Source organism: Macaca mulatta, chromosome 11, assembly GCF_049350105.2.
Source record: "Macaca mulatta isolate MMU2019108-1 chromosome 11, T2T-MMU8v2.0, whole genome shotgun sequence".
In the NCBI taxonomy this organism is placed as follows: domain Eukaryota; kingdom Metazoa; phylum Chordata; class Mammalia; order Primates; family Cercopithecidae; genus Macaca; species Macaca mulatta.
In genome coordinates this window covers 61,448,472-61,476,287 of record NC_133416.1, presented here as the reverse complement: position 1 = coordinate 61,476,287, position 27,816 = coordinate 61,448,472, and the positions used below count along the sequence as shown (strand labels likewise).

Genomic DNA, 27,816 nt, shown 5'->3' with positions numbered 1-27,816 from the left:
TGCTATTGCAAACTCAGCCAGTATCATGGACTATCACCCATGCTTTCCCACCCACCACCATGTCCCACCCACCTCCCACCACCCTCCTCCCCAAACTTCCAACACACCCATGGGATGGAATATACAGTACTATTGATAAACAAATCTCTATGCTACTAGGTACAATAGCACTGAAATTGAGAGCACCAAAGGTAAGGCTCAAAAGAATCTATGTACAAACAACACATTATTGGATATTAACTGTTAAAGGTTTAGAAATCATTTTCTATACAATTAACATTTTAGGTAGGTTGTGTGACCTTGTGCCATAAAGGGAAACTGCAGTTAACATGAAATTACATAGAAAAATTTAGTTTCTATTGGTATGGTTTTCATCTCCAAATTAGTATAGTTAACTGATAAAACCTCTGAAGGCCCACCCAACCAGAACCCAGTCAAACTGCAGTTTTCCTTTAATGTAAGCCTATCTTTATGTTCATTAAATACTTTCTGATATTGCTTATTTTTAAAAGGCCTCCCAAACACTTCAAATCTGTGGATTTATGGAGCGGCATTAGCCAGCAGCTAGTTTCTATTCCCTGGCAGAGCTTTGAACTTGAATTGTGATAGAAGCATTCAACATCATCAAGGGGAGTGGGTAGGGAAAGTCCAAATCTCTGCCAGTCCCAAATCCATACAGTTGTCATTTCATTCAAGAGAATTAAATCGTTTATTGATTACACATGATAATGGATGATACACAAGCTTCATTCCCATCTATAATTTTATCTGGTACCATTATTCAATTTAGATATATTGCATAGGATGTGCCAACAATCACTTTTATAACCAATAATTCCATGATTTTGCTTGGGTAATCCCTTTTAACGGTGAACTTCAGGTCACAACAGTAACTATCAGTTCAACTACACCAAGGTTTCCGAAGACAATGGCTTCTCCACCCAAGCAGGTTGTATATAAATTCCAAATAGAACCTGGCATCACCCTGAAGGAATTCTAACTTCACACTGTTGGGGAAGTTTACCAAGATGGCTTCAGAGTAGACTAACTTTACACAGCACATTAAAAAAAAGACATTTATTCAGCGTCACGATCAGACTATTACATTTAGCAATCAACAGCATGGGTGCAAAAAAAAAAAAAATCTACATTAAAACCCTTTGTTGGAATGCTTTACACTTTCCACAGAACAGAAACTAAAATAACCTGTTATACAATTAGTCACAAATACAGTCCTCGAGTTTTTTGCCCATACACATGAGTATTTGTCTAAAACATGTCTTCTTTGTAGCAGCTAGGCCCTGCCACCACTGTGCTTGGCTGAGTTCACAAATCTGTTGTAACCTGTAGCTTCCCTGTCACTTCTCTGGCTCTCCTCTCCTGCTAAGCTTTGTTTCCTGTTGAACAATATGGAATAAAGTTGTTAATCTAAACATATTAAGACTCAAGGCTACAATCCAATATCAAGTTTGCTTCCCACAAATTTTGCTGATCTGAATATTAACTTTATATCCACAATTACTGCAATTATAATGTTAACTATGTTGCACTGCTCAGCTACATTAGGGTTATTGGGTTCATCAGCAATTTAAAAAATTATGTCCACACACAAAAAGGTGCTTACTTACCTAATTAAAATCTTCTGCCACTGCCATAGCTACTGCTGCTGCTGGAACCGCCATAGCCACCTGAAGAGTACAATTTTTCTTTTAAAGTTTCAAAGTGCCAACAGTAACACAATGTTTTCATAGTTGAGATAATAAAAGTTAAATTCAAGTGTCTGGCCATTTAAAAATGGCCCCTACTCCAAAGGAAGTGGTAAAGCAGTCCCATGACTTTTTAAATTTGTGATCAAATTATCACTTTCTGAAGGTTCTAAACTGTAAACGTTTTGCTGCCTAGACATAGCAGTTAAAGGGCTTTCTTCCCAGCAGTAGCTACAGATACAACTCTTTTGACATGATCCCAAATTACACAGATACCATACCTTGGTTTCGTGGTTTTGCAAAGTATTGACCTCCACCGCCATAGGGGCCAGAGCTTCTGCCTCCAAAATTTCCTCCCTTCATGGGTCCAAAATTTGAAGACTGATTGTTGTAATTGCCAAAATCATTGTAGCTTCCACCACCTCCAAAATTGCTTCCTATGAATGGGAAAGAGGGCCTTCGTCTGTTACCTGAGGATGATGCTAGTTTCCAATTCTGTTTAGTGGTCAGAATAAAATAAGGTTGAGTTATCTGCCTTCCTTTCTCCCAAACTATGGTGACTCCAATCTTTGCATTTCATTCTCTGGGAAAGGCATTCAGTTGAATAATCCAGTAATAAAAAGAAAACTGGCCTAACTCACCATGACATAAAATAAAGAGATTTTCATAGTGGCTCAAGCATATTCTCCAGCCTTGAAGGCCTTCATGGATCCAGGGCCACAGCAAGCAGAAGTATCTTGGATACATCAACTAAGCGCCTAAGGTCCCAAAGGAGTTAAGATACTAAATCCTTCTATGATACTAATCTAACTCAAAGACAATACTATCCACTTATCTCTACTAATTGGGAGTGAGGCGGCCCCAGCTTAAAGCTAGGAGGAGGTAGCATAGCAAGCCCATTTGTTTTTAATATACCATGCAATGTACCATACAATGCTTTAACAGCACCAGAACCCAAGCTCTAAAAGGCTAATCTAGCTGTCACACCAAGTACTTGGATCACTGGATACCTACCACTACCACCGCCAAAGCCGCCTCCGCCTCCGTTGTTATAGCTGTCATAGCTGCCACTCCCGCCATAGCCACTGCCCTGGTTTCCATAACCCTGTCCACCACTTCCATAGCCTCTGCTTCCTCCAGAGTAACCAGGGCCGCCTCCTCCATAACCACCTACAAGAATACAATTCTTCTCAATAAGACAAAAGTATTTGACAATGAAAACGTGTGCAAGTGTAATGGCTGAAGGCCTGCTCACAGCATGCGTGTTATGGGCAAGGTTGAGTTTGTCATGCACCAGAATTTTAGTCTCTTATCAACCTATTCTAAAGATCCAGGTTGCCAGGATTTTTTCTCTACTTAGTCCTAAAAAACTTACCATCATTACCAAATCCATTATAGCCATCCCCACTGCCACCATATCCACCACCACCACGGCTGCCACCAAAGCCACCTGGAAGAAAAAGTTTCAAGTTTTAAGTATGACTTGCACTGAAAATGACATTCTAAATGCACTTCCCACACTGTAAAATCTACATAGCAAAGACGGTGTGACGTCAGAACTACACGTACATAAACCATACATACCACGACCACTGAAGTTTCCTCCACGACCGAAGTTGTCATTCCCACCGAAACCACCTCCACGACCACCACCAAAGTTTCCAGAACCACTTCGACCTTAAGAAATGAAGTTTACTTCATTCATACTGAAGTAACTCAAAGTTACCTTTAAGGTTTAATTAAGCAACAAGCATACCTCTTTGGCTGGATGAAGCACTAGCCATCTCTTGCTTTGACAGGGCTTTCCTAACTTCACAGTTGTGGCCATTCACAGTATGGTATTTCTGAACTAAAAAAAATATAAATACATGGTCTCAGGGTTTAGAATGCCACATGGATTGTGGAACCCTTACTAAATGACACTATCGGATACTTACTGACAATCTTATCCACGGAGTCATGGTCGTCAAAGGTTACAAAGGCAAAGCCCCTTTTCTTGCCACTGCCTCGGTCAGTCATGATTTCAATCACTTCAATTTTCCCATACTGTTCAAAATAATCTCTTAGGTGATGTTCTTCGGTGTCTTCTTTAATGCCACCAACAAATATCTTTTTCACAGTTAAGTGGGCACCTGGTCTTTGAGAATCCTAATAGGAGGAAAACCACAGGTTTAGATTAGCAAACCCTATATTCAAATCAAAAATTGTTCTGGTAAGTTTAGAAAACTCCTGAATCTTAAGTCCATAGCAGCACATCTCTAAATGAGTTGAAGGGGGAAAAAAAAACAAAAAAAAACCCAACACAAAACAACTCACTTCTCTTGAGACAGCTCTCTTTGGTTCCACAACTCTTCCGTCCACCTTGTGTGGCCTTGCATTCATAGCTGCATCCACCTCCTCCACAGTGGCATATGTGACAAACCCAAAGCCCCTGGAACGCTTGGTGTTTGGATCTCTCATTACCTGAGAACAGTGTTAATTTATGTAACAAAGTCTGACCGCAGAAGCTTTTGTCATTTTAACTTTGAATAGGGCAATAGGAAACTTTATACCAGCCTTTTATGAAAAGCGGTCCAGTTTCCCACTACCCTAGATTTAACAAGTAGCTTTTAAAATCAAAGCAGAATATTCCTTTGTCGACAAAGCTCTAACCATAATGCTACTAACAACTTTCATAAGCATTCAGAGAGGACTGCACCAAGATATGCCAAGGAAATCTCGGCTATTTTACTGCTTTGTCCCAATTCTTACCACACAGTCCGTGAGCGTTCCCCATTGCTCAAAATGGCTCCTCAGGCTCTCATCGGTTGTTTCAAAGCTCAACCCTCCAATGAAGAGCTTCCTCAGCTGTTCGGGCTCTTTAGGAGACTGGAGTGGGGGAAGGGGGAAGTGTTAAATGGACTACAACACGAAACAATTTCCATCAAGGAAAAGAAAAACTAGACACCAACTGTGTACCTAGCACTTATTGTTTGTTCAGGTCGCAACAGGCCACGTGCTTCTCCCCACCAAGGGAGGCAGTATGCTGGGGGTTGGGAGTGCTGGGAAATCGCAAGCGCATGCGTCTCTAGTCGTCTTCCGACGCACGCGCAACAAAGGCTTGGGCGGGAGGGGTGCATCTCCATAATGGGACTAACCGCTCTTCAGAAATCTCGCTCACCAAGGCAAGGTTTAAAAAAAGACAAAGATCCTGTGTGCCTAAGAATTTTGCTACGAGTAGCGAGTCCCGCGTGATAACTCGTGGTTGGCGGAGAGCGGCCTCATGGCGATCAAGAGGACAAAATGGCGACTTGAACTTTGGGAGGGGTAGGCCTTGGCAGCGACCGAAGTTAACTGTAGAATCGGCTGGTGCAAGGAACGAAACCAAGCCGCATCTTACCGATTCAGAAAAGGGAGACGAAAAACATTCAAGTTGGAAAGCTCGCCTAACTCACCTCTGACTTAGACATGACGGCAGGGAGAAGAGAGACTTTAACGATGCTTCTTCGGCGGCGTCCACGGGCAGAAAGGAGCAAGCTGACGAACGTATCTGCCAGCCTACCTTCGGCCTCTCTTTTTTACCCCGCCTCCTCGCTTTCGGCATTGGTAGACTCCGCCCTAGAACAGCTCTGATTGGACATTTGAAATCGCTTCCCCTTGCTATTGGCCTGTGGTGCCACATTGCTGTGTAACGTCATTCCTTTGGGCGTTCTACGCGTCTCCACCCCTTGGAGTCAATTGGTTCTCGAGTAATATTACTGTTAACCAGTCTGATTGGCCAACCGACCAATCATTCATGTTTGAATCTACCTGGGGTGTTTAACGCCTTTTTCATCTTCCACGCGTAAATATTACAGTCAAGTCGCTTGGCAAAGCATGATTAACACTATGTATTAGACAAGCAGCCAGGAGGTCACAGTTTTTTTGCAAAGAACGCTTGTTGACCGCACGTGTAGCAAAATGGCGAATTTTGCGCAGGCGCATTAAGAAGTTCCACCTGCCTCTGGGAACACGTGAAATGGCGGGCAGGACTAGGCAGTGAACCTACGGCGCCTGCGTGTTGGCGGGAGTTGGTTCTAGCTTTGCGCATGCGCAGTGGGCGGAGAAAAAAGGTCCGGTCCCAGGATTGGTTGCGCAGGCGCAGGGAAGGATCCGTTTTGGCGGGCGGTTGGCGTTGCGCAGAAGGCGGCGGCGGTGGTGGCTAGTGGTGCGGCCTCACCAAACAGGAACAGGGCAGACGTTAGCGTGAGTGATCACTCTCAATCCCGGGTAAGTGGCAGACAGTCTTATCTACCCATAGTAGGTCTTGAACTGACTCCATTTGGGCCCGTTATTGTGTGAAATGAATGGACCGCGGGGTGGGGGATAGTCAAGGGGCAGCGGTGGATCGGGTCAACCAATAGAAGAACAGGGGGCGGGATGTTTTAATCCCTGTAGGTTCTTGGGAGCTGTGCAGCCGAAGACTTTGACTGGCTTGTGTATAGGCCAATTGGGTGTGCCTTGAGCTGCCGACTGATCGGCCCTTGGGCCATCGGAATGTGGGAGATGGGTTTTCCCCTTCTGAGCAGCGTCTCACTGAGCCAGTGAGCAGGAAGCGCGCGGTAGGTTGGGCTTCTCCAGGAGGCAGCGGTTTGACTCCAATGGGGAATGCGGGATCGGGCGGTTAAACGGATGGAACGAATCTGGAGCCAGTAGACGGACAGCCTAAGGAAAGCACTGGGACCAGTCGTCCAATCGGCTCTCCAAAAGAGAGAGGTCTTCGATTTGGGGTTGTGAGGAAGGGGAGTCGGTGCCTGTAATGGCGTGTGAGGATGAATGTTTTATCCACAATGACTTTTCTAATGTTCTAACGGAGCCTTTAGGCCTCAGTCCCATACACCTCCCTGAAGCCTAAGTTTCCTCGTGTATTCCTCGACTTGACCATGTTTCCCCCGCCTCCTCACCACTTGAGGTTTGGGGAACAGAGGAGGTTTTTGTTTGTTTTTTTATAATACTTTCAGAAGTCGCTTCTTTAGGAAGACTGTTAAAATGTTAGAACGAATAGGAGAAATCTCTATATCCTGATAGTGCATATTTCCACGAACAATATGTTTGTAGGTCCATAGAAAAGTTTTCCAAAGCTACACACCAAAGTGTGTCAGTCCTAGGGACACAGTAGGATCGAGGCAGGCTGGTTCTTTAATGTTTAAAACTTTGCAAGATTAATGATTTGTGATTAAAATTAAATAAAAAATGAAGTCAATTGTTTTGTGTTTCTAATCATAATCACATACTTACCACCCTTTTTCTGATTTATATAATCCATGTGCCCAGTGCTTTTATTTTAGTCTCTTTCTCCCGGGAACTTTCCCTCTCATACATTTCCTTTCTTTACACCATTAAAGATATCCTAAAACCCCTCATTTTGATGTTCATTTGAGGATATCTGACTTTGGATTAAAAAAGAAACGCTTAAAGAGGGTAATATTTAGGGTTCTGGGGACAGAAGACTCATCCATCACCTGGATTATTCCTTGCCTTTTAATTAGATTTCCTTCGAAGTGTGTTTTACATGCAGTCTATCTCCTTTTGGTAATGCCCCCTCTGCTTATTCCAGGATCTTTTGGAGAAATAAATAAATTTTGATAACATTGGCTGTATCAGAGTCTTACTGCTTTGTTCAATAATTCAGGATCAAGGGAAAATACTTAAATACTGAAAATCAACTACCTATGAAGTACACTTATGACTAGAGACCTTTCCGACTTTATACCAAAGACAAACGATTTTAATAGCAGTTTATGAACAGAGGAAAAATTTCCATGTTCTCTGGCACTAGCAAAAGGATAAAGTATTTATATATAGTTTATCCCTGGTTTTAAACCTATTTGTAGGTATGCTAGTAATGGGGTTGCTGAGCTTCTGAGAACTAAAGTGATACTGGTTAAGGGTATCTGTCCTGGATTTATTTAGGTTTGAAAGGAATACAGTCTTAACCTGCAGCAAGATTTCTCAGCATTAGCACTGTTGATATTTTGAGGCAGATAATAATTCTTTGTTAAGGGTATTCGGGGTGTCCTGTGCATAGTAAAATATTTAGCAAAATCCCTGGCTTCTACCCACTGTATGCCAGTAACATCGCACCTCTCGCCACATCCCCATTTGTGACAATCAGATTGTTAACAGACATTGCCAAATGTCCGGAGAGGTAGGGATCGGGGATAAAATCTCCCTCGGTTGAAAATCATTCTCCCAAAATTCTGGAGTATGCAGGGCACAGTTTCGTGTTCCTGTAGTCCCAGCTACTATGGAAGCTGAGGCAGGAGGCTTGAGCTCAGGTGGTCAAGGCTGCAGTGTGAAATGATTATGCCTGTGAATAGCCACTGCACTCGTCTGGGCAGCACAACAAGATCCCATTGCTAAAAAATAAAAATAAAATGCTAGAGTTTATTATTTTTTCAAAATCCATTATTTTACCAATTGGAAAATAGGTAAAAGTGAGAGAAGATGGTTGAAGTGTTTAGGGAGTGGCCTTTGGTAAATGGATCGCTAAATCCTGATGTTTATCTCCTTAGATACAGAATTGATCATTGTTCCATTTGATAAAAGGAAATTTTTATTAAAATTTTTACCACTTGATCTGGTGCCAGTGGCTTACGTCTGTAATCCCAGCACTTTGGGAGGCTGAGGTGGGCGGGTCACTTGAGGCCAGGAGTTTGAGACCAGCCTGGCCAACATGGTGAAACCCGTCTCTACTAAAAACACAAAAATTGGGCCGGGCGCAGTGGCTCATGTCTGTAATCCCAGCCCTTTGGGCGGCCGAGGTGGGTGGATCACTTGAGGTCAGGAGTTCAAGACCAGCCTGGCCAACATCGTGAAACCCGGTCTCTACTGAAAATACAAAAAAATTAAGTGGGCGTGGTGGCAGGTACCTCTAATTCCAGCTACTCGGGAGGCAGAGAGAATTGCTTGAACCCGGGAAGCGGAGGTTGCAGTGAGCAGAAATTGCACCACTGCACTCCAGCCTGGGTGACAGAGCGAGACTCCGTCTCAAAACAAAAAACAAAAACCCCTGCAAAAATTAGCCAGGCATATTGGTGGGCACCTGTAATCCCAGCTACTCAGGAACCTGAGATGGGAGAATCGCTTCAACCTGGAGGCAGAGGTTGTAGTGAGCCAAGATCGTGCCACTGCACCCCAGCCTGGGTGACAGAGTGAGACCTTGTCTCAGGAAAAAAGAAATATTTACCACTTTTTGCAACTTAAACTTACACATATGATTGATTGCATCTTGTCCTTGTTTGGCTTCCTAAAATAACGGCAAATATGTTTTTGAAGAAGGTAGACTTTGCCTCACATCCGTCTTTTTCACTTGATTCTAGCTAGCCTCTTTACTGGGATTCTTTACTGGGATTCTTTTGGATCCACGTTTCAAAACTTTTTTGACTTCAGTAAGAAATGTATTTTACAGTAATCCTGTACACACATTGAAACAGATTTCACTAAACAAACGTGCAGAGCACTCCGATACTCTTTTGTCTGCAGTATACTATTTCATTGTCTTAAGAAAGCAGTCAATTTCCACCGAACTGATTTCGCAGCTGTTTATAGACCCAGAGTTTTGGGGGAGAAAAGACTGCTGATCTGAACAATAGGTCACCAAATCATGCCACCTTTGATTACTTTCGGAGTCAGTTCCTTCCATCTCCAGCCCCAGCCCCTTGTACAGATGGTCCCTTAGTTGTGATATTTCGACTTAAGATTTTTTCACTTTTACAATGGTGTGGAAAACAATTTCCTTTCAGTAGAAACCATACTTCAAGTATCCACATAACCATTCTGTTTTTCACTTTCGCTACAGTAATCAACCAATTACATGAGATATTCAACACTTTATTATAAAATAGGCTTTGTGTTAGGTGATTTTGTCCAACAGTAGGCTAATGTAAGTATTCCGAACACATTTAAGAGTAGGCTAGGCTAAGCTATGATGTTCGGTAGGAACACCTTAGGTGTAGGAAATGAATTTTCAATTTTTCGTATTTTCAACCTGTAAGTCAAGGAGTATCTAAACAGATTAAGCAGTGACCTGTTACTTGGTGTTTTTACTCATGTGTTTTACTTTGAAAGATTATAGGAGCCGCCGGGCGCGGTGGCTCAAGCCTGTAATCCCAGCACTTTGGGAGGCCGAGACGGGCGGATCACGAGGTCAGGAGATCGAGACCATCCTGGCTAACACAGTGAAACCCCGTCTCTACTAAAAATACAAAAACTTAGCTGGGCGAGGTGGCAGGCGCCTGTAGTCCCAGCTACTCGGGAGGCTGAGGCAGGAGAATGGCGTGAACCCGGGAGGCGGAGCTTGCAGTGAGCTGAGATCAGGCCAATGCACTCCAGCCTGGGTGACAGAGCGAGACTCCGTCTCAAAAAAAAAAAAAGAAAGATTATAGGAGCCAAGCCGAGACTTTCTAGTTTACTGTGGTGTGCAAGTGAAAATTGCTTGTTTTATTGTGAAGTCTCACAGTGCTTAAAGAGGGAAAACAATAAAAATATTGCAAAATCTCTCACAATGTGATAGGGTTTTTTGTTTGTTTGTTTGTTTGTTTTGAGACGCTCTTGTTGCCCAGTCTGGGGTGCAATGGCGCGATCTTGCCTCACCTCAACCTCTGCCTCCCGGGTTCAAGCGATTCTTCTGCCCCATCCTCCTGAGTAGCTGGGATTACAGACGTGTGCCACCACGCCCTACTAATTTTTAGTAGAGACAGGATTTCTCCATGTTGGTCAGGCTGGCCTCGAACTCCTGAACTTAGGTGATCCGCTTGCCTTGGCTTCCCAAAGTGCTGAGATTACAAGCGTGAGCCACTGTGCCCAGCCTCTAATGTGATAATTAATAGATATGATGAATTTTTCACTCTGGTGGTGAAATTTTAGTGGGTAATTTTTCATTGAAATTCTGGGAATCTCACAGAGTTAGAAATCCTAACTTCCAGTGTGATATGTGTTGGGCCCTCAATTACAAAAGTTACAGCATTTGTGCTTAGAACTTAGAGACATACCGGCCGGGTGCAGTGGTTCATGCCTGTAATCCCAGCACTTTGGGAGGCCGAGGCAGGCGGATCATGAGTTCAGGATTGAGACTATCCTGGCTAACATGGTGAAACCCTGTCTCTACTAAAAATACAAAAAATTAGCCAGACGTGGTGGCGGGCGCCTATAGTCCCAGCTACTCTGGAGGCTGAGGCAGGAGAATTGCTGAACCTGTGAGGCGGAGGTTGCAGCGAGCCGAGACTCGGCACCACAGCACTCCAGCCTGGATGACAGAGCGAGACTGTCTCAAAAAAAAAAGAACAACTTAGAGATATACCTAACCATTGCAACCAAATCTAAAAGGAGTGTTTACTATAAAGGGGAATATATTTTTTCACTGTTCTGTCTGAAAACTAGTAAGTGGAAAGCTTCAATTTGGGTAGTAGGTAAGCAGGGTGATAGTTGGGGAAAGAAGGAGTGAGCCTACATTTGAAGCGGCTGGATTTGTATATGGCTGGGGAAATTCTGGAGATTCTCAGAGCCTTTTAACAATACTCTAGAAAAGAGAAAGGTTTGGTATCAGGGTACAAAGATTTTTGAGGAAGACCAAGTATTTTTTTGCTTCTGTTGAGGTTTGTTTGTTTTTGAGACAGTCTCACTCTGTTGCCCAGGCTGGAGTGCAGTGGCGTGATCTTGGCTGACTGCAACCTCTGTCTCCCAGGTTCAAGCGATCCTCCTGCCTCAGCCTCCCGAGTAGCTGGGATTACAGGCATGTGCCACCATGCCTGGCTAATTTTTTTGTATTTTTAGTAGAGACAGGTTTTCACCGTGTTAGCCAGGATGGTCTCGATCTACTGACCTCGTGATCCAACTGCCTCGGCCTCCTAAAGTGTTGGGATTACAGGCGCTAGCCGCTGTTCCCAGCTCTATTGAGGTCTTTAACTGCATAGCATGATTTCTGTATCTTATTGATATAGCCCATTTAATTAATAACTGTCGTGGTAAAGCATTTCTAGTCTTTATTTTGTCCTTTTACTTAGATTGTTTTTATTTCCATTCACCTTACATGAAACTGGGCCTAAAGCTATGTTATGGATATTGATTTTAAAAGTAATAAATTACAACATGAGATACCACTTGACTCAGTATGGCTGTTTACATATCTGCTATTCATGAACTTGGACTCTGGGCAATCATCTTTTTCTCCTGACATAAACTTTTATTTTTCTTCCTTGCTTATAGAGAATGATTTTAACTGATCATTGTACTAATAGGAAGGAGTCCAGGTCATCCTGAGAAGAGTTCGCTTGTCCAGAGTCCAAGATGCAGATTTGTTGGATTTCTGTAAGCCACTCGAAGCCACATATTCATTTCTGATGACAGCTTTACACTTGTGCTGGAAGAACACCCACTGTGACAACTGCTGCCTATGTTTAGTCTGTCCAGGAGCTCTACCAGCTAGCATGTTTGCAGAAAAACCTACACTGTTCCTGTTAGCAGCTATGTAAATATTAGATCTTTCTGAGTTTCTCTTCTCAGATCTGCCAATTTCTTTGGGGCAAATTGTATCCTGCAGTTGCCTCAATCTACCCTTTGAAAATGAGGGATTAAAGGTTTTAGACATTCTTTGGGTTATCTGAAACACAATTCTTTTTGGATCAGTAATGTTTTATATATGTCTACTTTATGATTTTTAAAATTTTATTCCCCCTGTGTATTAGTTTCCTGTGGCTGCTGTAACAAATTACCACAGACTTGGTGGTTTAAAACAAAAGGAGTTTATTCTTCTCACAATTTTGGAGCCCAGAAGTCTACAATCAAGATATTGAGGCCCTTTTGGAGGCTGTAGGAGAGACTGTGTTCTTTGCCTCTTTTAGCTTCTGATTATGGTCAGCATTCCTTGGCATGTCTCTCTGTTCTGTTTTCACATTGTCTTCTCTCTTGAGTACTTCCATCAGAACTCTCCCTCTACCTCTGTATTATAAGGATACGTATGATTGCAAATAAGAAACCACTTGGATGAACCAGGATAAATTTCTCCTCTCCTATCTTTTAATTCAACCTGAGAGAGCAGATTTAAAATACATTTTATTCCTAAACTGGCAGGTCCCTGAAAAAAAAATGTAGATTCATGTTTATTTTATTTTGAGACAGAGTCTCGCTTTGTCGCCCAGTCTGGAGTGCATTGGTGTGATCCCGGCTTACTGCAACCTCCGCCTCCCAGGTTCAAGCTATTCTCCTGCCTCAGCCTCCTGAGTAGCTGGGATTACAGGTGCCCAGCCAATTTGTGTATTTTTTTTTTTTTTTTTTTGAGACGGAGTCTCGCTTTGTCACCCAGGCTGGAGTGCAGTGGCCGGATCTCAGCTCACTGCAAGCTCCACCTCCCAGGTTTTTCACCATTCTCCTGCCTCAGCCTCCTGAGCAGCTGGGACTACAGGCGCCCGCCACCTCGCCTGGCTAGTTTTTTGTATTTCTTAGTAGAGACGGGGTTTCACCGTGTTAGCCAGGATGGTCTTGATCTCCTGACCTCGTGATCCGCCCGTCTCGGCCTCCCAAAGTGCTGGGATTACAGGCTTGAGCCACTGCGCCCGGCAATCAATTTGTGTATTTTTAATAGAGATGGGATTTCACCATTGTGGCCAGGTTGGTCTCAAACCCCTGACCTCAGGTGATCTGCCTGCCTCAGCCTCCCAAAGTGCTGGGATTACAGGCATGAGTCACCACGCCTGGCCAGATTCATCTTTTAATCACATCTTTTGCTATATAAAGTAACATTTACAGGTTCAAGGGGTTAAGATATGAATCTCTGTTGGGAGAGGGCCATCATTCAGACTACTACACATTGGTTCCCTAACCTCTACCCAAATAGATTTGACCTAATTCAGAAAAGAAAAGGTTATTTTTAAAGAAAGAGAGGCAAGTGAAAAAAGGCTCAGAAACCTGGGTTCTTGTCCTACCTCTGCCATTATCTAATGGTGTAACCATGGGTGAGCCATCTGCCCTTTTTAGTCCTTAGTTTCTTCATCTTATAGGGAAGGAGTTGGATAAGTGATCATTAACAAACCTTCTAAACCTTAGACTTTATGAAGTGACTCCTAAGTCATCTTGGAGTTTGCTTTTTAAGTCAATAATTTTTTTTTTTTTTGAGACGGAGTCTCGCTTTGTCTCCTAGGCTGGAGTGCAGTGGTGTGATCTCGGCTCACTGCAACCTCCGCCACCCGGGCTCATGCCATTCTCCTGCCTCAGCCTCCCGAGTAGCTGGGACTACAGGCGCCCACCACCGCGCCCAGCTAATTTTTTTTGTATTTTTAGTAGAGACGGGGTTTCACTGTGTTTGCCAGGATGGTCTCGATCTCCTGATCTCGTGATCCGCCCACCTTGGCCTCCCAAAGTGCCAGGATTACAGGCATGAGCCACCGTACCCGGCCTTAAGTCAGTAATTTTAAATGTGAATCAAAACATTACAAATTACAACGTTTTGTGTCAGTGTAGTCCTGTTCTTGCCTAGGACTTGAAGGATGGAAGACTGAGCTGTTGGCTGACTGTTAACTCCTTGGGTTATTAACACAGGATAACCTGTATTTGTTAGCTGTGTGCTTAAGCCTTTCTAAAGAAAAGGTTTTCTACAAGGAATGTAATAGACTAGCTGGGACATTTTCACTATATTTCTAGTGAGGCTATAGATTGTGTAGCCTGGATTTTCTTTCCAGTAGTAGTAGTTCATCAAAATTAAACACTGACAAATTTTTTTCTACCTGAAACTAGGTTATAGAGAGAGTAAAAATTTTCACTTGCAGTCTTATTCTTCATACTCACTGAATGCCTGTTCCATCCTGTTTCATTACTAGGAAGGACACTAGATAAAGCCCTGAGCTTGAGATGGTGTACTTGAAAGGACTGTTTGAAGATCAGGTTTTATAACATACTCGTTATTTATTTCTTCTGTGGAGAGGAGGAACTAAATTGGATTCAAGTATTTTTCTGATAGTAATCTATGTTTCTTAGAATAAAGCAAGTTCATATCTGAGCCAGAGGGCATAATTATGTCAGAATAAAATATAATTATGTCGGAATAAAATGCCCTGTACTAAAGAGGTCAACTAACAGGCTGGGAAATCTTAAGTTTTGTTTTTAAGGCAAATCCTTGAACTCTCCGTGCCTCGTTTCTCATCCCTAAATCTGTGCACCTCACCTCACTGTGAGTTGTGGAGGGTAATATACTGCTAATTTGTTCAGTATTTCACAACAATAAATTATGCCTAAGATCTGATAAAACATAGCAAACCTCATTTATATGAATAGAGATAAGCATAGATAAGACTTACAGATAATAAAGAAAATTTATTAAAATTTTAACTTCCTTGATTATTAAACATTTTTCCTTCTGTTTCCTATATATTTTCCAAAGTATTTTCTTATTATTTTTCCATGATAGACTTATGAAATAGGGCAAATAACAAACACCAGGTTATGTAATAATGAATAAATCCATCAAGTGGATATAACAATTCTAAATGTCCTAAAAGCTAATAATAAAGCTTCAACATACACAAAGGAAAACAGAAATGAAGTAACAAGCCAGGCGTGGTGACTTATGCCTGTAATCCCAGCACTTTGGGAGGCTGAGGTTGGTGGACTTCTTGAGGTCAGGAGTTCCAGACCAGCCTGGCCAACATGGCGAAACCCTGTCTACTAAAAATACAAAAATTATCTGGGCATAGTGGCATGCGCTTGTAATTAATCCCAACTACTCGGGAGGTTGAGGCAGGAGAATCGCTTGAACCTGGGAGGCGGAGATTGCAGTGACCTGAGGTTGCACCACTGCATTCCAGCCTGGGTGACAGAGCAAGACTCCGTCTCAAAAAAAAAAAAAAAAAAAAAGGAAATAACAGACATCTGCAATTATATTTGGAAATTTCAGTGCCTCTCAGTAACTGATAAAACAGGTAGACGAAATCAGTAAGGAAACAGAAGACTTGAACAACACTGCCAATAACCTGATATAATTGACATTTATAGAATAGTACAAGCAACAACAGAATACATGTGCTTTTCAAGTGCACATGGAACAGTTACACAGTTTATCTTCTGGGTCATTAAGTCTCAAATTCAAAAGGATTCAATCATAAAGGTTTTTTAAAAAAAATTTAAACAGGGTCTTGTTCTGTCACCCAAGCTGGATTTCAGTGGCACAATCATAACTCACTTCAGCCTGAAACTCCTGGGCGCAAGTGATCCTCCTGCCTCAGCCTCCAGAAAAGCTGGGACCACTGGCATGTGCCACCATGCTTAGCCCCCCCACCCTTTTTTTTTTTTTTTTTTTTTGGTAGAGGCAGGGTCTTGTTATGTTGCCCAGATTGATGTCAGACTCCTGGGCTCAAGTGATCCTCTCATCTCAGCTTCCCAAAGTGCTGGGATTACAGGCATGAGCCACTGTGCCTGGCCAAGATATGTTTCTTTCCTGATCATAGTGCAATTAAATAAAAAATCAGTAACAAAGATATCAAGAAAAATCCCTAAATATTGTGAAACTACACAACACACTTCAAAGTAACCCACCTACAAAGAGGAAATTGCAAAGAAAACTAAAATATACTTGGAACTGAATGAAAATGAAAAGACGATATATCAAAACTTTTAGGATGAAGCTGGGTGCTGTGACTGATTCCTGTAAACCCAACACTTTGAGAAGCTGAGACGAGAGGATCACTCGAGCCCAAGAGTTCATGACCAGCCTGGGCAACATAGTGAGACCTAGTTTCTAAAAAAAAAAAGTATCCAGGAGTGGTGGCTCACCGGTAGTCCCAGCTACTTGGAAGGCTGAGGTGGGAAACTCAGTGGAGCTTGGGAGATCAAGGCTGCATCGAGCTGTGATCCTGCCACTGCACTTGAGCCTGGGTGACAGAGACCCTATCTCAAAAACAAAACAAAAAAAACTTGTGGGATGCAGTTAAGACAGCGCTTAAAGGGAAATTGATAGCATTAAGTACTTTAATAACAAAAGCAGGTCACTGACAGGTTTTGCCCTATGAACCTAGAAAAAGAACAAATTAAATCCAAAGTAAACAAGAAAATAGTAATGATAAAAGCAGCAATTATTGGGATATAGAACAATAGAGAATATCAGTAAAATGGAAAGTTCTTTGAAAAGATGAATAAAATTGATAAATCAGGAAAAAAGATACTAATTGCCAATATTAGGAAATAAGGAATATCGCTACTGATCCTACAGATAAAAGTAATAAGGGAATATTTTGAAAAACGATACGGGCTGGGCGCGGTGGCTCAAGCCTGTAATCCCAGCACTTTGGGAGGCAGGGATGGGCGGATCACGAGGTCAGAGACCATCCTTTCCTGGCTAACACGGTGAAACCCTGTCTCTACTAAAAAAAATACAAAAAAAAAAAACTAGCCGGGCGAGGTGGCGGGCATTTGTAGTCCCGGCTACTCGGGAGGCTGAGGCAGGAGAATGGCGTAAACCCGGGAGGTGGAGCTTGCAGTGAGCTGAGATCCGGCCACTGCAGTCCAGCCTGGGTGACAGAGCGAGACTCCGTCTCAAAAAAAAAGAAAAATGATATGAATACATTCAATGTCTTAGTTGAAGTTAGAAACTTCCTTGAAGACAGACTACCAAAACTCAAATACAGAACCTTGGGTGGGCATGGAGGTTTACACATGTAATCTCAACATTTTGGGAGGCCAAGAGTTCAAGACCAGCCTAGGAAACATAATGAGACCTCTCTACAGGAAAAAACAAGAAGAAAACTTCCGAACCTTACTAGCCCTATCTCTGTTAAGGAAAAGGAATTTGTAGATATAAATCATCCCACAAAGAAAACGCCAGGCACAGGCCAAGCGCAGTGGCTCGTGCCTGTAATCCCAGAACTTTGGGAGCCTGATGCAGGTGGATCACGAGGTCAGGAATTCAAGACCAGCCTGGCTAGCATGGTGAAGCCCCGTCTGTACTAAAAATACAAAAATTAGCCAGGCATGGTGGTGTGCTCCTGAGTCTCAGCTACTTGGGAGGCTGAGGCAGGAGAATTGCTTGAACCCCGGAGGCGGATGCAGTGAGCTGAGATTGCACCACTGCACTCCAGCCTAGACGACAGAGCAAGACTCTGTCTCAAAAGAAAAAGAAAACTCTGAGCCCAGATGGCTTCACTGAAGAATTTTACCAAACTTTTTAGGAAGAAATACCAATTTTATACAAACTCTTCCAGAAAACAGAAGCAGGAACGCTTATCAAAACATATTTATTTATTTTGAGACAGAGCCTCGCTCTGTCACCCAGGCTGGAGTGCAGTGGTGCAATCTCGACTCACTGCAACTTCCGCCTCCTGTGGGGTTCAAGCAATTCTCCTGCCTCAGCCTCCTGAGTATCTGGGACTACAGGCACGTGCCACCATGCTGGGCTAATGTTTTGTAGTTTTAGTAGAGACAGACTTTCACCAGGTTAGCCAGGATGGTCTGTTTTTCCCGACCTCGTGACACGCCCACCTCAGCCTCCCAAAGTGCTGGGATTACAGGTGTGAGCCACCATGCCTGGCCCAAAACAGTTATTTTTAACTTCATCTACTGTCAGACATTTAACTTCTATTTGCTTTATATTTTTCAGAGTATTTTCTTGTTTTCCCCACAACAGATGTTTAAGTAGGGCTGATAACTAATACCCATGAGAGTTAATGAAATTGTCCAACTTGACCTTTTAATGATCTAGTTGGGTTAAGACCCACATGTACTTACTCCTGTCCTGATCTTTCCACTATTGACAAGTTACCTTTTTTTTTTTTTTTTTGAGGCAGTCTTGCTCTGTCGCCCAGGCCATAGTGCAGTGGCACGATCTCGGCTCACTGCAAGCTCCGCCTCCCAGGTTCACGCCATTCTCCTGCCTCAGCCTCCCGAGCAGCTGGGACTACAGGCGCCTGCCAGCACCACGCCCGGCTAGTTTTTTATATTTTTAGTAGAGACGGGGTTTCACCGTATTAGGATGGTCTCGATCTTCTGACCTCGTGATTCGCCCGCCTCGGCCTCCCAAAGTGCTGGGATTACAGGCATGAGCCACCGCGCCTGGCGACAAGTTACCTTTTACCTTTTCTATAACAACCTTTGGAGGAGGTGGTAACTTGACCAAGGAGGAATTCAAAAATCCTCGCCTTAAAATTGAAAACTGGAATAGACTCTGTGCTCATGCAATGCTTGACACTTTTTAGGCCCTCAATAAATATCCCATAATCAACCAATTTTAGAACAAGGATCAGAATTACTATATTAATCATGTTTTTGGCATAGGATTTGAATTGGGAATGTAGTTGGAAACTGGACAAAAAGGGAGTCAGAAACATCTTATGTAACACATCAAAACACTCAATTGAAGAGCTGGGTGGTCTGAGATTACCCATCCCTTTAGCCATTTATCTGATGCCTTTCTTTGCATTTAACTATCAATATAGCTGAAGTGTAGAGCATACTTTTATGATATTGTGGCATAGTAACTCAACTTAAATGTCAATAGAGATACTTGAAAAGACCTGCAAGGTTCGATAACTTCTGGTGTGGGTTTGTTTCTCCTGTCATCACCCATTATGTATTTTTTTTAACAGCTTTTAAATTCCCACAGAGAGAAATTGGTCAGGATCATAATACATGGCCCAGGAGCAGCCAAGGATACCCTTGTATTTTTTGTTGTTGTTGTTTGTTTGAGATGAAGTCTAGCTCTGTTGCCCAGGCTGGATTGCAATGGTGCAATCTCAGTTCACTGTAACCTCCGTCTCCCGGGTTCAAGCGATTCTCCTGCCTCAGCCTCCTGAGTAGCTGGGATTACAGGTGCCCACCACCACGCCTGACTAATTTTTGTATTTTTAGTAGAGATGGGGTTTCGCCATGTTGGCTAGGCTCTTCTCGAACTCCTGGCTTCAAGTGATCCACCCGCCTCCCAAAGTGCTGGGATTATAGGCGTGAGCCACCATGCCCAGCCAAATGTCTTCTTTAAACTGATGCTAAGAAAACAGATTGTCAGCTGGACGCTGTGGCTCATGCCTGTAATCCCAGCACTTTGGGAGGTCGAGGTGGGTGGGTCACAAGGTCAGGAGATCAAGACCATCCTGGCTAACACTGTGAAACCCCGTCTCTACTAAAAATACAAAAAATTAGCCAGGCATGGTGGCAGGCACCTGTAATCCCAGCTACTCGGGAGGCTGAGGCAGGAGAATGGCATGAACCCGGGACATGGAAGCGTGAGCTGAGATCGTGCCACTGCACTCGAGCCTGGGCGACAGAGCTAGACTCCGTCTCAAAAAAAAAAAAAAAAAAAAAAAATTGCCTGACTTAACACAGGTTCTTTGTTAAAATGGATGATTTGGGCCGGGCGCGGTGGCTCAAGCCTGTAATCCCAGCACTTTGGGAGGCCGAGATGGGCGGATCACGAGGTCAGGAGATTGAGACCATCCTGGCTAACACGGTGAAACTCTGTCTCTACCAAAAAATACAACAAAACTAGCTGGGCGAGGTGGCAGGCGCCAATAGTCCTGGCTACTCGCGAGGCTGAGGCAGGAGAATGGCGTAAACCCGGGAGACGGAGCTTGCAGTGAGCTGAGATCTGGCCACTGCACTCCAGCCTGGGTGACAGAGTGAGACTCCGTCTCAAAAAAAAAAAAAAAAAAAAAGGATGATTTGTTGAAATGACCTGAAGGAGCCTTTGTAACCCTTAAGCTATTGAGGTCTAAAATCTGCAAGCTAGGCCGGGCGCGGTGGCTCAAGCCTGTAATCCCAGCACTTTGGGAGGCCGAGATGGGCGGATCACGAGGTCAGGAGATCGAGACCATCCTGGCTAACATGGTGAAACCCCGTCTCTACTAAAATATACAAAAAAACTAGCCGGGCGAGGTGGTGGGCGCCTGTAGTCCCAGCTACTCGGGAGGCTGAGGCAGGAGAATGGCGTGAACCCGGGAGGCGGAGCTTGCAGTGAGCTGAGATCCGGCCACTGCACTCCAGCCTGGGCGGCAGAGCAAGACTCCGTCTCAAAAAAAAAAAAAAAAAAAAAAAAATCTGCAAGCTAGATAATGCCATGGTAAGGACTGAGTCTTAATTTTATGACAAATATTTGGAAAATGCTTTATCACCATAATTTTATTTGGGAATGAGCATTTTCAGTTTTCTTTTAATCCTTCCATATTTTGTGAACATGATCTGCCAAAGTGGTATGTATAAATCTAAGATTCATGATAATGTACTCAAATGTTGCTCTTACCCATTTTCCTCAAGATTTATTTATGATGGTATTGCCAGGTTCTTTGTGAAAGGTGACGAGGTCTCCAAATTCATGTTTCATTACGCTTGAGAGGAGTGGATGTGAGATTAACACCCACCTGAGAGTGTGGTGCCTTGAGATGAGTTCAGTATATTTCCAAGGATAGAGTTGTTGGAAAACACCATCTGGAAGGCATTTTCCCATGGTGGTGCCAAATTCTGCTTTCTCATAAATCTTGAAACAATTGGATATTTAACCTCTTGCCCAGTGGTGGGTTTAGGTGTACCCTAGCTAAATTTAAAGAAAACTGATACTTTTTTTTAATAGGGCAACATCTTATTCTATAAAATAGAATGCGTGTTTCTGAAAACTGGTAGTTGAGAGAGGAAATTCAGTGGATTTTAATGAGGGTGAAAAAAAAAGAAAATCCAGTATAAAATGTTGAGATATCAAACAAGAATTTTTGTGTTACTACTAAATACACCAGTTTATCAGACTGATACCTTCAAGCAATTCTGAAAATTGAGTCTTGTAACCCACATTCATTTATAATATGTTGGTAATCAGAGCTGGGGGGACATACAACCAAATGGAACTTACAGGGCAGCCTTTATCGCCATTTAGAATGTGTATATATACAATTATTATTTTACATATTGGGGAGGTCCCCCTATGTTTGCTTATGCTGGTGTTGAACTCTGGGCCCAAGCTGTGATCCTGCCTCAACCTCCCAAATTGTTGGGATTATAGGTGTAAGCCATGATACCCAGCCAAGTATATGTTTTTGTTTTTGTTTTTTTGAGACAGAATCTGGCTCTGTTGCCCAGGCTGGAGTGCAGTGGTGCGATCTCGGCTCACTGCAAGCTCTGCCTCCCAGGTTCATGCCATTCTCCTGCCTAAGCCTCCCGAGTAGCCGGGACTACAGGCTCCCGCCACCATGCCCGGTTAATTTTTTTGTATTTTTAGTAGAGACGGTTTCACTGTGTTAGCCAGGATGGTCTTGATCTCCTGACCTTGTGATCCGTCTGCCTTGGCCTCCCAAAGTGCTGGGATTACAGGCGTGAGCCACCGCGCCCAGCCAAATATACTTTTGTTTTGTTTTGTTTTGTTTTGAGGTGAAGTCTGGCTCTGTCGCCCAGGCTGGAGTGCAGTGGCGGGATCTCAACTCACTGCAACCTCTGCTTCCCAGGTTTCAGCAATTCTCCTGCCTCAGCCTCCCAAGTAGCTAGGATTACAGGTGCCCAGCACGATGCCTGGCTAATTTTTGTATTTTTAGTAGAGACGGGGTTTCGCCATGTTGGCCAGCCTGGTCTCAAACTCCTGACCTCAGGTGATCCACCTGTCTTGGCCTCCCAAACTGCTGGGATTACAGGTGTGAGCCACTGCGCCCGGCTGGCTTTCATTCTTAATAAAAAGAAAGCTTAGTGAAAGATCTAGAATTATGTGTACTTTTGCTCATAAGTGGTGATGAAAATAAAATGGCTATAACAAGATGTAAGAAAAGCCACCGGAATTGGTATTGAGAAGTAGTGACTGCTTTGTGGGGGTAAGGCGGGAGGATTGCCTCAGCCCAGGAGTTTGAGACCAGCTTGGGCAACACAGTGAGACTGCATCTCACCAAAAAAATTTAAAAATGTAGCCAGGCATGGTGGTGTGCCCCTGTGGTCCCAGCTACTCAGGAGGCTGAGGTGAGAGGATTGCTTCAGCCCAGGAGTTTGAGGCTGCAATGAACTGTCCGCGTCACTGCACTACAGCCTGAACAACAGAACAAGACCCTGTCTCAAATGACTGGAGGGATGAGAGTAGAGCCTAAACTGGACAAAGCAGATACCAGGGACCCTATGTGGGTTGTTCCAGGATTAAATGGTCAATGCCAAGGGCTAATCATTACCTCTTTTTTTTTTTTTTTTTTTTTATATTGAGACGGAGTCTCGCGCTGTCGCCCAGGCTGGAGTGCAGTGGTGCGATCTCGGCTCACTGCAAGCTCCACCTCCTGGCTTCACGCCATTCTCTTGCCTCAGCCTCTGAAGTAGCCGGGACTACAGGCGCCCGCCACCATGCCCGGTTAATTTTTTTGTATTTTTAGTAGAGACGGTTTCACTGTGTTAGCCAGGATGGTCTTGATCTCCTGACCTCATGATTCTCCCGCCTCGGCCTCCCAAAGTGTTGGGATTACAGGCGTGAGACACTGTGCCCAGCCTTTTTTTTTTTTTTTCTTTAGATGGAGTCTTGCCCTGTTGTCCAGGCTGGAGTGCAGTGGTGCCATCTCAGCTCACTGCAACCTCCGTCTCCCAGTTTAAGTGATTCTCCCGCCTCAGCCTTCTGAGTAGCTGGGATTACAGGTGCATAACTGCCTCAGCCTCCTGTGTAGCTGGGATTACACCACGCCTGACTAATTTTTGTGTGTCTTTAGTATAGATGGGGTTTCACCATATTGACCAGGCTGGTCTTGAACTCCTGACCTCATGATCCACCTGCCTCGGCCTCCCATAGTGCTGGGATTATAGGCAGGAGCCACTGTGCCCGGCCTACCTCTTGTTTTTCTGGGTTGCCCTAGCTTGCTTGTGATGCCCTTTCTGTAATTGCTGGGAGCTGATTTTTTTTTTTTTTTTGAGACGAAGTTTCGCCCTTGTTGCCCAGGCTGGAGTGCAATGGCTCAATCTTGGCTCACTGCAACCTCCACCTTCTGGGTTCAAGCGATTCTCCTGCCTCAGCCTCCCGAGTAGCTGGGATTACAGGCGCCTGCCACCATGCCTGGCTAATTTTTGTATTTTTAGTAGAGACAGGGTTTCACCATGTTGGCCAGGTTGGTCTGGAACTCCTGACCTCAGGAGATCTGCCTGCCTCAGCCTCCCAAAGTGCTGGGATTACAGGCGTGAGCCACCGCACCCAGCCTCTTTTCTCATCTCTGGGCCTTAGGTGCTGTAATCTATCTATAGTTACTGGGTAGCTTTACCAGATAGTTCCTATCTATATTTAAGAGAGAAGGCTGAGAGCAATTATTCCTGAAAGACTCTAGAAATTTGAGAAGCTGCTCACCCTTTCCCTTGGAGATTTCCACAAGGATAAGGTTGTGTTCAGAGGCTCACCTTCTTTTCGTCTGTCATCGTATTGGGATTCTACCTAATCACTCCATCATCCTGCCAACCATGTCTCATTTCTCATGCTGGAAAGCTCCCTCCCCCTAAGCTCAGTGTGAACCACCAGTCTTGATGCTCTATCTGGTCCAGGCTCTAGCCCTTAAATTGTTTGACTGGCTTTGTGTTTCATTTGACCCTAATACTCTGGGTCGCACTGTCTAAAAGAGAATTATGTCCCCTCCGATGTCTGAGTGCATTTCTCATTTCTTACTGCTGCTCCTGAGCAGATCTGTAACTTCAAGGTTAAGATAAGACACATTCCATCAGAAGTATGTCGTCATCCTTGCCAGCTTCTGATCTGTGACTGTCCAGGAGATTTACAAGACAATTGCATGCCATCCTTTAAAGAATATTATGGTTGGACTCTGACTTCTGGCATCAGGCCTAATTTGATTTGTCAGTGGTTACAAAACCCATTTCCCAAAAAGAAAAGGACCTCAGCCCATGTGCCCTTTAGGCAGTTCTTAAGAGTGGAAAGGAGGGAATTGAACTCAATCTTTTACTTCCTGATGTTTTGTGGGGAGGGGTGGACACCAGAATATTTTTGTCTCTTTCCTCTTTAAATTCACTTTTCTTTCTCTGAAAGATTTCACCAAAATGTTAGTATTGCTGTCATTCTTTCCTGTTCCTTATTCCTTCACAGAGTTACTATTAGTCTTTTCATTCTGCCATCTTTAAAGTTTGTCTGAGTTTTAAGGAATAAGTATTTTGCCCTTGAGAGAGAACATACCTACCCTGTTCTCTGAAGGTTTATTCGTTTTCCAGTGCCTAGTTAACAAAGACACTGTTCCTCATTTTCTTGCTATCTACTAATGTGTTGAGCTGCAGGAGTTACTGCATGTGATTTGGTTTACTAGCTTAGGAATTTGGAAGGTCACATATTTTCTTCTGCTGTTGTATTCAGCCCTGACATATTTTTACAGAAGGTTCTCTTTGGGGGACTTAATAGATCTTTGGTTTCAACATAAACTCACTTTTTCCCTAGGAGGTAGGTAGGGCGGGTAGTACAGATTTATTTAGCCTGTTTAAATGATTCCGGGGTCAGATGGAAAATTTATTTACTCAAGATCACACATGGCAAGTTAATCAGAGTCAAGATCCTGTTTAAATGTTTGGTATTGTTTTCATATCCCTTAATTATGAAAAGTTTAAAACAAAAGGTAAGAAGAGTTGAAAAATGCAGTTTTTATTTTTTTGAGACGGAGTCTCGCTCTGTCGCCTGGGCTGGAGTGCAGTGGCCGGATCTACACCATTCTCCTGCCTCAGCCTCCTGAGTAGCTGGGACTACAGGCGCCCGCCACCTGGCCCGGCTAGTTTTTTGTATTTTTTTTTTTTTTAGTAGAGACAGGGTTTCACCGTGTTAGCCAGGATGGTCTCGATCTCCTGACCTCGTGATCCGCCCGTCTCGGCCTCCCAAAGTGCTGGGATTACAGGCTTGAGCCACCGCGCCCGGCCGAAAAATGCAGTTTTTAATCGGAGGTTTGCTGATGATCCATTCCAATTTGAGGAAATCTTTTGTAATTAAAAAATTTCTGGACGGGCGCAGTGGCTCATGCCTGTAATCCCAGCACTTTGGGAGGCCAAGGCGGGTGGATCACGAGATCAGGAAATCGAGACCATCCTGGCCAACGTGATGAAACCCCATCTCTACTAAAAATAACAAAAATTAGCTGGGCGTGGTGGCACATGCCTGTAATCCCAGCTACTTGGGAGGCTGAGGCAGGAGAATCCCTTGAACCAGGGAGCTGGAGGTTGCAGTGAGCCGAGATTGCGCCACAGCACTCTAGCCTGGTGACAGAGCGAGACTCCGTCTCAAAAAAAAAAAAAAAGAAAAAAAAATTTCTCCTTTGGTCTTATACCCTATGGTTTCTTCTGTTTGACAGCCAAAATAGTCACCATTCTATGCTTCTTCTCAACTGCGTTCTTTCTTATTTATTTATTTGTTTTTTTTGAGACAGAGTTTCGCTCTTGTTGCCCAGGCTGGAGTGCAGTTGTGCAATCTCGGCTCACTGCAACCTCTGCCTCCCAGGTTCAAGCGCTTCTCCTGCCTTAGCCTCCCAAGTGGCTGTGATTACAGGCATGTGCTACTATGCCTGGCCAATTTTTGTATTTTTAGTAGAGATGGGGTTTCACCATGTTGGTCAGGCTGGTCTCGAACTCCTGACCTCCCGTAATCCATCCGCTTCGGCTTCCCAAAGTGCTGGGATTACAGGTGTGGGCCACCGTGCTTGGCTCAACTGAGTTCTTTGCTTTTGATTGTCCCTTTTTCTTACTCTCCTATGGCAGCCACTTCTGGCTTTAAAGTTCCCATATCTATAAAGCAGAGTAGTTTTGAAGCTCTCAAAAATGTTCTTTAGAGCCAGAAGAATGGAAAACTTACAGTATTTGAAGTCTCTGTATGTCTTTTTTATTTATCCCAGTACTCCTTTTCTCAAGAATTGGGACATACTGATACAGAGAGTTGTACATTAATAATGTATCAGGTGATGAATAATTATTTAAAAATCTGTTTCATAACATTATAGAACAACCTAGAAGTGGTTTTAATTTATCAACCATTAGGTTGTGGCAGAACCGCTCTCCTTTTTTTTTTTTTTTAAACTTCTTAGGAATTTTTTTCCACCTAAATTTTATTTTATTTTTTTGAGACAGTCTCACTCTTGTCGCCCAGGCTGGAGTGCAGTGGCACGATCTTGGCTCACTGCAACCTCCGCCTCCCGGGTTCAAGCGATTCTCCTCCCTCAGCCCCCTGAGTAACTGGGACTATATGCGCCTGCCACCGCGCCTGGTTAATTTTTTTGTATTTTTAGTAGAGACGGGGTTTCACCATGTTGGTCGGGCTAGTCTCGAACACCTGACCTCAAATGATTGCCCTGCCCCGTCCTCCCAAAGTTGTGGGATTGCAGGCATGAGCCGCTGCGCCCGGCGCTCCACCTGTAATTTTAGTTAAAAGATTTTTTTTTTTTTTGGGTTGTTGTTTTGGTAGTGCTTCGTGTCTTTGGATTTTATCTCTAGTAATCACCCCAAAGAAGGAAAGTTATATAGTGTCTTTAAAATACTTCCCTTCCCCTGTTTCCTGTTATTTTTCCCCTCAAGCAATTTTAATTAACTGTTCTGTGACAGATGGTAAAATGGGGTTGCCCGAAGTGCTCTGGTGGGCTGTATTAAGTGATGGGTGGTTTGTACTGATCGTATTGTAGAAGGATCGAGCCTTTCCCCTCCCCCCTTCAGTTGAGCTGTAATCTTGTTAGATGATCTTAAAATGCTATTGATTAATTTACAGTGCTGTTAGAGGAATAAGCATAAATACTGGATTTAAAACCTAAGAAGTAATTCCCTTGAGCTCTGAATGCCTTAGCCTTGAGGCCAAGAGAGGTACCTTCCAACTTCTCCACCCAGTCTTCACTGAAAAGGAAAGTTAAGCCTTTTAACTTTTCCATTTGCTTCTCCCCCTTAGTGTAGTACTGCTGCCAGTTGCTATGGCAACGGACTGGGACAGCTGCGCAGTGGCGCCCAGGCAGCTGGGTGGGGGCGGGGGAGCTGCCAGCCCGCCAAGACCCAGACCTGGGAGGGGAGGCCCCTCCTGTTAGCCCAGAGGGAAAGAAAGAACTGGGGCGATCCGGTAGGTAAAGGAGGGAACCCCCATTCATTTTCTACCTTTGGGGCTCCTCTTCTGCATGAAGGTATAAAGGGAGATTTTTCTTTTCTCTCCCTCAAAATGAAGAACACATGTAAATCCTTG

At 43.8% G+C, this 27,816-nt stretch overlaps 2 protein-coding genes across 3 annotated transcripts in view; one reads left to right on the top strand and one right to left on the bottom strand.

The window, feature by feature from the left end:
* Positions 1-690: 690 nt before the first annotated feature.
* HNRNPA1 (heterogeneous nuclear ribonucleoprotein A1) lies at positions 691-5,214 on the bottom strand (the record flags this gene model as incomplete). Its single annotated transcript, NM_001042783.1, is given in 11 exon segments — positions 691-1,397; positions 1,629-1,688; positions 1,988-2,143; positions 3,082-3,156; positions 3,291-3,383; positions 3,463-3,555; positions 3,644-3,854; positions 4,023-4,169; positions 4,458-4,574; positions 5,141-5,153; positions 5,155-5,214. Coding segments are annotated over 9 exon segments (961 nt in total), but the record flags the coding sequence as incomplete, so codon positions are not given.
* Positions 5,215-5,828: 614 nt separating this feature from the next.
* CBX5 (chromobox 5) overlaps positions 5,829-27,816 on the top strand; it is a 43,669-nt gene continuing 21,681 nt past the window's right edge. Inside the window, exon 1 of one of the 2 annotated variants that reach the window (NM_001266912.1) lies at positions 5,829-5,954. The gene's annotated coding sequence lies outside the window, so the exon portion shown is untranslated. Of the gene's footprint in view, positions 5,955-27,616; positions 27,697-27,816 lie in introns of those variants that run through there. The other variant, XM_015151807.3, reaches the window with a different exon arrangement.